Raw genomic sequence first — 10,440 nt, 5'->3', positions numbered from 1 at the left:
ACGCAATAAATCGATAATCTTGACATCAAATCATATTAATATCATGATAAGTAGTTTAATTGACACTTCATAGCCCGTATGTTTCTATTTAAAAATACATAGCAAAATTCGTGTATTAAATTACAAACCGTATTCATAGAATATGAATGTATATTATTTGATGCAAGTTGGTTTGCTCAACCATTAATTATTAGGCTAATGCTAACCAATAGTGTAACTCATCAATTGCAGCCAACATTATTTATCCTCCTTTGTTTTTCTTTATTTACATTTTCATCGCCGAATCTGGACAGGATATGAGGATAATATTGCCAAACTTCTATGTCGCTCCATATTTTTAAGATAATGTCTCATCGCAACTGACTTTTACTACACCTTTTCTAAAGATTGCTGCACTTTTTCCTTGCGTTTTTTAGCTAGTGTCATAAATACATATATATATATATAAAAAGGAAAAAAAATGTTTTAGTTACAGTTGATGGACTCGTTTTATATCATAAAACTCTGAGTATAGATTTGGATTAGAACCTTCAATTTCAACTCTAACTCTAATATCTGTTACCACAAAATTGTTTAATTTAGAATTAAATTATGATTTAAAATTATAACTTCAACTTCAATTTCGAATTCCAATTTTATGCTATCAAATGAAATTTTAATTCAGTTTTATAAAATTGTAATTACAGTATAACTTTAATTCCAAGGTACCAAAATTCTATTTCTATGGCACCCAAGGAACCCTTATTGTTTGACGAGGAATTTATGGGCTATAGCTTAAGGGCAGTGATAAAATGCAAACTTATATATTGTGCAAACTCAAAATTCTTCAACACAGTTTTAATACAGTTTCAATACAGTTTCAAAACAATGTAAAATTTCAAGATTTTAATGTCAACACAGTATCAACACAATATCAATACTACCATTAAAATTCTATTGACATTTTCCTTTTGATGTTTTTTTTGTGACATGTTGACATTTTTCAATGGTCCAGATCATAGTTTTGAGTTTGTACAATATTTAGAATTTTCATTTGATCACATACCTATTTAAATTCCGTTGTATTTCAATAAATATAAACCGCAATTTGCAAAATATATATATATATATAGGGGTGCGTTAAAATGACAACACTCTTAAAATGACACTGTGACACCACGCTAGACTGCAATATTATAAACGTTAGACTGCAATATCCAATACACTAGACTGCAATCTATAGATTGCAGTCCAGCGTACTAGATATTGCAGGCGAGAAAAATTGCAGTCTTGCGTATTGGATAATGCAGTCCGCGAAAATTTACCTTTGAGCAATTTTTATGATTGCCACATAGCAGCTGATTATTCGTCCATATGTACAAATGATTGGCTAGGATTGGTGATATGGTGTTACCTTAAGGGGTGTTGTCATTTTAACACAAACCTATATATATATATATATATATATATATATTAGGGTTGATATATACACGTATAAAATGAGTGTAAATGGAACAAAAATCGGTATAGTAATAATAGTCTAATAGATAAGACAGTTTTTCTTCTGCGACTTTAGAAATATCGATAAAAACAAATCGGAACATGCATCGGATACCACCGTGGCACCGCCATCTTATTCTTTCGCAATATTCATAACATTTTATTTAATATCGACGAATATAACTTCACAAAGATTAATCAGTGATTGCACTGATTCTTTCTCTTGACAAAGATTATCGTGCATAACTTTCACTGCAAGGGGTGTTATTTATCATTATCGTCTATACTTTACTACTAGTAACTTTGTATAAACACTAAGCTAAGGAAGAAGTTATAATATTCATAAGTTGGATTTTTGTATAGTAGGAGTATAAAAATACTGGAGGAAGAATAAAATAAACTACTGAAATATTGCTAGAATTCGGGGCCCTTCTGATTCCTTCTTCTCACCGACAAACTAAAATTTATTGCTGGAATCCGAAATTTCAAAATTGTAAACCCCTTTTACTATCATAGTCCTAAATGTTTACTCAAAAAATTTGTATTTCAGAAAATGTAACAGATATTCTCAACAAATTAAATGATAGTACTACTTTTCTTTATCAGCTTAGACTTGCAAATATAATAGGTATTCTATAAACAATACTACTCCTCAACACAAGACAAATATAATCCCTTCACACCCCAATACCATTGAAAGGAAAAAGGCTAATATAATAATGGTGTGTTTAAATCGTTTGTATCTGTCTAAACAATTAACTACTTACAGGTATAACCAAGAAAACAAGGCATATGAGCATTGAACAAGTAGGCTATTAGATGTAATCAAGAAAGTAAGTATATAATCGAGACTCACTGTTAAAAATTCCATCTTGGAGATGTATGCACTGCGCTCTGCCTCGGCCTGCGTTTTTGCTGTTGCTCCATGTCATGCCTTTTCTTCATAATGGAGGAAACTGTTGGACTATAGTAGTCATTGCTCCTTTGAGATGTTGCACCTTGTGAGTACACCTTCCTCCCTTGCGTGAAGTTCTGGTGTTTCTCCAGATTCAAGCCGCGGGCAACTGAGTTTCTTGGGACCGGCCCCCATCTGTTGTGGCTCACACAGCTCTGGCTCCTTCCTACCTGATAGAACCTTCCCTCCCTAGGGCTAGTGTAATTCCTGCTTTCAGCTGTTTCAGCTGAGTACATGGTGGTTTCTCCTTCGCTGCTGTATTCGTGTGGCAACTCCTGAAACTCAACGGGTGAAGAGCTTGACTGGACGCCAGTCTGGGCTCCATCGACAGACCCTGTTGACTCTACATCTAGGATGGGGCTCGAAGGTCCTTCGGGTGGTTTCTGAATCAGGAAATCCTTGACGTAGTTTTGATCAGAGCTTGGTGGCATCATTTTTCTAGATTGCTTAGGTGATGGTGCAGCTTTACTTACTCTTGGAGGGAAGTTGATGTCCAAAAGCTGGATTTGAGTAGTAGCAGTAGTAGCATCATTGTTCCTAACTGGGCCTGAGGTCAGCACTGGGGACTCATAAATCTCGGGAGTAGGGATTCCGGAACCTTGCCGATTGCCACTTGAGGTCTCATCTTGGACTTCCACTGTGTCAGTATGGACAGCTGCTGAACTCGCTCCAGGTTGCTCTACTGGTTTGGAGGAAGATGGTGTCCCCTCATTCTCACCTTCAGTTAACTTAAAGACACGCCTCATGGTGAACGATGCACAAGAATGCTCACTTTTCTGACCTGAGGACATCAACCGGATCAGAGGTAGTTTTGGTTTGTTGAGCTCATCAAGGTTCCCCTCCCAATGCTGATTTAGCCAATGACAGATGACAGGTATAGGGATGCCAAATTGCATCGGGGTGTCTTTCTTCCACGACGACGTAGACGATGATGAAGTTGAAGTAGATTTGGCATTTGGAGAAGTTGCGAGCTTCATAGGATCGCAAACCATGAAGGAGAGATTGCCATGAGAATCAAAACCAGCAGAACCTGGGCTCCATGTCACTCCATCAGTTGATAACTTTATCAGATTGTCGGTAGCTATCACTACCTTTCCTTCACCAACAGCCAACTCTGGTTTATCTGTGTAACCTAAAAGATAAACTACTGTTCCCAGCTCCAGATTGGGTTTCGAGCAAGTCTTTAAGTAGTGAGGATGCTGCACGGGAGCATTTGACTCGCCATCAAAAGCGTCAAGGCCTACCATCGTCAGGTCAAGAACAGAGCTTGTAATAAAGAACCTGGATCAAATAGATCATCTTAGACAGGGAGATCGATTATTGGTGAAAGCATTGGCTCTATCTTCCTTTTACCAACTCTTATCAACATAATCAAATCAAGGTAAGGTATAAATCTCGCCATGACAAAGTTGAACTACCATCACTATAAGATTAATCACAGAGTTAGATGTGCAAACATAAATATCAAATAGATTACTAAATCAAGGCTTGATAATTGGTAACCATAAGCAAGAGGAGGTTGAAAGTAGTCAGTTCAATTGCATTTCCAATTTACACACTACTATAAATCAATGAAATAACACTTCATGTGTTTGGTGGAACTTATTCATTACGAAACAGTTGCAGACGAAGATACCAAGAGGCTGTGGCACCATCCATGATTGTTGTTACTGTTCTTGTTGGTATTCCCATCATTGCAAAATGATAACTGTAATTGCTAACATTAACCATAATGTAACATAACATCAATCCCATTGTTATGATCCCTAATGCACATCACTCAAATGGAGTATAAATTAGAAACAAATCCAGATTAAAAATCATCATCTTAGTTAACAACAATGGCGTTTACATCACCAACTTGAGATGAAGACAATCACATGAAAAACCAATCCATAATCAACTCGCACATCAACATCCAACCACAAATCCACTTATTGGGCAAATCAAACAAAAAGAAGAATCTCCAATTACCACACAATCACACACTTAATACACATATATACAGCCAAATAGACAGTAGATAATGTGAACAACTCAATAGAAATATAATTACTTGAGAAAAATAGTAGATTAAGCATTTTAGATAAAATCAAAACCAACCGGTGAGGAAACAGGGTAGCAGAGAGGCCATTGTGGAGGCGGATCTCGGCGGCTTCAGCGGCAGTTACAGAGGGGAGATTGGCGTGGGTAGTGAGCAGCAGATTGCGGTGGATCAAGAAGCCGGTGGCGGCGCCGTTGATTCTCGCCATTGCCGGAGCCTTGCCGGAGAAAATTGCGCCCTTCAATCTCTCCGACTTGCCCCCGCCGTTGCAGAAACACCACGAGTCCCCCAAAACCCTCATTTTCTCCCCAATAATTCCTCTGCAATAGAGAAATTAGCACCCTCGAGAAACAACAAACCTTGGATCCACAATGTTGAGCTGCAAAAGGAAGCTCATTTCTCAGTTTTCCATCATCTCTGTCAATGTATAAATCCAGCTGGATTTGATTAAATGCAGGTAGCAGTGATTAAATTATACAGTAGAGTAGATGAATTGGCAGTGCGAGGAAAGGGGGGATTTTATTAGCGGAGAAAGTGGCTAGAATAAGAGCTCCATCGCAACACCATGGATATGGAATTTGGGTGAAGCTTCTTATAAAGGGTAATGACGGCTGCGCTACAAGCTATAATCATCGCATTTTCACTCACAATTTTATTCTTTTTCTGCTTCTGACATTTGAGCCACCGTGTCTGCAAAATAAAATCAAATTTTGGTACTACTATAATTTGTAGTAATTTCAAAATAAAAATTGGGAAAAAAGATAATGCATTTCTAATCTCATTTCAAATCACATTTGCTTTTGTTGATCGACTCTTTTAATTTCTATCTAAACAACACGTCTAGTTCAAATGTCTATTGTGAATCAAACTGGGTGGCTGAAGTCTGAATATTAGCAAAAAAAGGAGAAATAGTACATTAAATTTTTAAAAAGTCGTCATTTTTTTAAAAAAATACTACAGATTAACCTAAAATAATAGCACTCCTTTTAATGTGCATTCCTAATCATCAAATAAAGCTAGAACAATAGATGTATAAAAAGTTCATATTTGAAATTTATTTGTCGAAAAACAATAGGAGAAGGAAGAATTGAAATAAATTTAATTTTAAAGTTTGAATTGGATTAATTAAAGTAAAGAGAACCCATTGGAACGTAAAGCAAGAATTAAAAGCTCGTGGTTTTATTTGTTGAAAAAACCCTATCTAATTCACATAAAACAAAGGAGTCCTTTTTCAAAAAGTCTTCTAAATACAGGCAGACACCATTTATGTTAATTTGATTTTACACCGAATTATTCCTTGGAATTAATCTGGACATATAACAAATTCATTTATTACCAGTATTAAACCAAAGGTGTAAGTTTTATTTGTCTATTAAAATCTACAGAAAATCGTAGTATAATTTAATTATCCATTATTGATGTGGGGTTGTAATTGGTTTCCAGCTTTTGTGGCTTGGACAGGAATACAGCTTCATCAAACTTAGCTTTGGAGTTTGGACTTTGGAGTAACGCACATGCAATTAATAATTTGTTAAATATAATATAATACTTATTATTTAGTAATTTTTACAGTAAGACAAATTAGTTGGTATTTTTTTACGATGTAATTTTAAAATTAGCTGGAAACATTTGGAATTCAATAGAAATTGACTCTTAACCTTATGATGATGACGACGGCTGATGCATTAACTATTACTTATTAATTTGTAATTGAAACGACAATTACGTGCACGTCCAAGTAGTCCAACCAAATCTTGAAAATTAAAGAATATAAATTGTTCGAAAACATTGGTCACTTACAAGTATGGCAAATTGGCAATAGACTTAATCAAAATTCATAACTAAAGTATTAAACAGGAGTATTAGTTAAATGAATTATTGTACTAATGTTTTTGAAGTACTAATAGTTTTTAATACTATAAAAATACTTGAATTTGCCAATTATGCATATGTACATTTTATCACTACTTTAAAAATTACGCCTTTTAATTGATATAAATTTTATCCCCCTTAATTCATATACATCGAACAATTTACTTCATAAACAAAATCTTTCCCCACTTTTCGTTTTTTATACTAATATCAAACCTTTGATTATTATAAATTCCATAATTGTAGGGATTATAATACAATTATATTTAAAAACTAAAAAATAATTGATAATTGATTTATTTCTAGTTAAAATATTTAAGGGTGCATTAGTTAAAACATAAAATAAAGATATTATGACATATAGATATTAATGACGAATTTCTTAAAAAAAATTATACTCCATATAAGAATAAAATTTACACTTACTTTTTTTCCATCGATTTTTCTCTATAATTTCTAAAATTTGCACAAAGATAAAAGAAGACTTTAAACATAGAACAATAAATAAGGATAAAAAAGTGTATAGATAGTAGTAGAAGAATTGATAAAAATTGGTAATGTTCATCCACTAAAAAAGATAAAAAATTTTGTGGATTGTGTCCCGATTCCTGGAATCCAGCGTATGCTTAAATTAAACAGTGGTGCTTACTTTAAGCGAAAGAAAAAGGTTAATCCTCAATATTCTTCTCTTCGATTGATCCGCTCATTGCGATTTCTACTACGATTCGATGGCTCCACTCCCCGCGCGCCTCAAAATTCAATGCATTGTCTTCGTAACTCTTTGGATCGGATCATCCAGTGTTGCAGATTTGGGGGAGTTGTTGGTGAAATCAAGCAATCAGCAGAGAGAATTTGATTTCTTCATGCTATCTTTTCTGTGGCCGGGAACAGCCTGCCTCTCGTCCGATGGTCAATGCTGCCCCTCCAATGCCTGCTGTCGCCGGTAAATTCAATTTTCTCTATTACACGCTTTTTCATGCAATGATATTACTGCTGTTTAGAAAGAGGTTCTAGATGATAAGAACTGAATTGAGCGGAATGAGTCTTTGTATAGGATTGATCTTTGAGGTAAATGTTGTTGCTCTTTCTCAATAATCTCTGCTCAAATGTGGTTGGAATTGGTTATGTTCAGTTTTTCCCTACTGCAACTTCGAAACACAATTGCCACTATATGATCAAGCACACTGATGTGTAAAGCCTAATTTTTTAAGGAAGACCTACTATTTGTATGCTCAGTTTGAAAGATTATATTCATGATTAAATATTACTATTATGTTTGGTTCATGAGATTGAATCTCACAACTTAATCCTAGAAGGATAATCATATGATAATGAGGCATAGCCACCCCTTCCAACTAAAATAATCCCACAACTTAATCCTAGATGAATAATCATATGATAATGAGTCATGCAACCGAACGGCACCTTAGTGATCATCTATATTTATTTGTATTAAATTCAATATGATTCATGTGGAGGTGCTTTTACTGTACAATGCCTCGTTTCAATAGCTTGGCACCCTTGGTTATAAATTCTTATGACAGAGGAGTTGGGATTTTTGTTGTTGTGCATTATGACTAGACCAGAAAAAATTGGGAGATGAAGATGACAGATAGACTCACCACCAGTCACCACCCAACAAAACAATGAACCAAATAAGCTTTTTTGATACGAAATTTTATGCATCAGAGAGATTTTAGCAGATAATGACAGTAACTGTTTAACAAAAATAATATAAAAGGCTTAGCCTCTTCCATAATTGTTGATGAAAACCTGTTTTGTTATTTTGACTGCTGCGTGAGCATTTTCCAATGTATGCTACGAAGACTTACTAACGTTTCTGTTTAATTTGCTTCAGTTCGAGTGCCTTGACAGAATTTACTATCCGTAAGTGAAGCTATCTCATGCTTGAACAAAAACATGTAGTGGTATGAGTTATCGGTAATTTGATATCTAGCATATGCATGTCTGTATTTTTCATTCATGTTTATGCATGCAGCGGAGTGTTGCTTCCGTATTGAGATTAAGAAGGTCCTATTTCTGGTATATTTTCTATGTCCTTGTCTCTCCTTTCCATGCAGATGGACTTTGGCCTGATTATAATGACGGGACTTGGCCAGCATGCTGCCCTGGCAAAAGATTTAATATTAAAAAGGTAAGTTTCTAGTTTGCAGTGGTTTGCTTATTTGGATGCTTTATGTTTTAGAAGAAATATATTCTCAAGCATGTAGCAACTTCTCCTAGAATTTGATATGCTTCATCCAATTAATTGATTTTTGTTGTTTCAGATTTCGACATTGCTAAGCACCATGAAAAAGTACTGGCCATCTTACAACTGTGAATCTTCTTCAAATTGCCATAATGGAACGGGGCTGTTCTGGGAACATGAGGTTTGTTGATGCACATTCCTTTAAAGCTGGTGATGCCAAGAGAAGAAACTAACGATACTTCCTTTGTTGCTGTTGTGTTTGGAATATTCGGATTGGAATGCATCTGGAGACAGTGGGGTAAACTTCTTTAGAAATTTAGTTCTGCTTGGTCAATATCTTCCCTTTGTGACTGAAATATTGGTTATTTAGCATCTTGTGCACAAAGCAGTCTGATATTAATAACCATCTGTTATAACTAAAGAAGATTTAGTAGTGGTTTCAAGTTAATGCTTTGAGAAACTTGGAGAATACTTCAACTGGGAAGGAACCTTATTTCATCTTCATTCATTGTTTTCCAGAAAAACATGGACCTTGTTCATTTCCAGTCATAAGAGATGAATATGATTACTTCAGGACAGTTCTTAACCTCTACTTCAAATATAATGTCACGGTAATATAATGCTTTAACATTGAACTTTTCAATTTCATGCATATATTTTATTTTCACAAGTGAAAAACTGTGTTTTATTTTGATGAGTATTCAAACCATTTAAGAGTGTGTTCATCTGATTACAAGAATGCATGTCATATGTAAAGTAAAATTAAATGAAAGTCAGTTTAATAGCATAGACTATTGTTGAACATATTAACTCCATGAATCCAGAGATTCTACTTATACCTTTACATCTTCTCATATTGCCTATTGGTATAGTCTTCACCGAAAAAAGGTTCAGTTTAAATATGCAAGATCTCCGTATATATGCATTGACCGTCTATAATGATTGTGTGCATGTGTATGTATAATTGCGCACTTTGTTCTGTACTTGGTTGATTGCTTGCTGGTTGATCATTAACTTGTATGACTTCAACTGGCTCATCGATCATTAAGTTGAACAAAGTCAGAAGAGCATACTGGAATATTCACCCCTCTTGTATATGATATGCATATACACAAACAGGAAGTTTTAAGAGAAGCTGGCTATGCAGCATCAAACTGTGAAAAGTATCCTCTTGGAGGCATTGTTTCAGCTATTGAAAAGGCTTACCATGCCACTCCAGCACTTGTATGTTCTGGTGATGCCATCGAGGAACTTCGACTCTGCTTCAGCAAGGACTTCAAGGTCCAATGATTTTGATATTGTAGCTTAATTTTTGTGAGTTTTTTCTTTATCGTTAGTTAGTTGGATCAATAAGCTAGGCCATCAGAGATATAATGTGCATTTTTTACACATCCTTTTTTCTTCTTTCGAGAACTATTGCAGTTTCGGGATTGTGGCGTTGAAATCCCACCAGAAAGTTCCTGCCCTGAATATGTCAGCTTACCGGAATTTATTTCATCAGGTGAGTTAACTTTTTGAAGCTGCTTCTTGAACAATATGAGTTAAGTTAATTGTCTGAGAAACAAATTCATTGCCTTCCTTAGCGTTCGTTCGTCTAATTTATTGCAGGTCTTGGGAACAAAGAAGCAAAGCTTTAAAGTTGGAAACATGAACGATTATATCTTCTACTTTGAGAACCCAAAAGCGCAACTCAAAAAATGCTTTGTCCTACTTTGTAATGTTATTTCTTGGACTGCACATGTGAGAATAAGCTTAGTAGGAGGCACTATTTTTAATTTATTTCGAGTGCTTAACATGTGAGAAATACCTATATGGAGTACGGAGTATAATATAATTCAATTTCCAGATACTGAATAAATTGACAGAATAATAGGGATATAA

At 34.9% G+C, this 10,440-nt stretch overlaps 2 protein-coding genes across 2 annotated transcripts; one reads left to right on the top strand and one right to left on the bottom strand.

Annotated features, from left to right (window-relative positions):
* Positions 1-2,139: 2,139 nt before the first annotated feature.
* Positions 2,140-5,225, bottom strand: LOC125190621 (uncharacterized). The gene is made up of 2 exons (XM_048087965.2): positions 4,538-5,225; positions 2,140-3,715 (listed from the first exon to the last, which is right to left on the bottom strand). Exons 1-2 carry the CDS (start codon positions 4,777-4,779, stop codon positions 2,338-2,340), a joined length of 1,620 nt encoding a protein of 539 aa, XP_047943922.1. The 5' UTR covers positions 4,780-5,225; the 3' UTR covers positions 2,140-2,337.
* Positions 5,226-6,905: 1,680 nt separating this feature from the next.
* Positions 6,906-10,338, top strand: LOC125186862 (ribonuclease 2-like). The gene is made up of 9 exons (XM_048083338.2): positions 6,906-7,293; positions 8,209-8,237; positions 8,432-8,505; positions 8,639-8,740; positions 8,854-8,857; positions 9,079-9,170; positions 9,679-9,840; positions 9,982-10,060; positions 10,168-10,338. Exons 1-9 carry the CDS (start codon positions 7,079-7,081, stop codon positions 10,194-10,196), a joined length of 786 nt encoding a protein of 261 aa, XP_047939295.1. The 5' UTR covers positions 6,906-7,078; the 3' UTR covers positions 10,197-10,338.
* Positions 10,339-10,440: the final 102 nt, after the last annotated feature.

Source organism: Salvia hispanica, chromosome 5 (assembly GCF_029641045.1).
Source record: "Salvia hispanica isolate PSC_SH4W2 chromosome 5, Shi_PSC_v1, whole genome shotgun sequence".
Lineage (NCBI taxonomy): Eukaryota > Viridiplantae > Streptophyta > Magnoliopsida > Lamiales > Lamiaceae > Salvia > Salvia hispanica.
The sequence above is the reverse complement of the archived record's forward strand: the minus strand, read 5'-3'. Positions and strand labels throughout refer to the sequence as shown.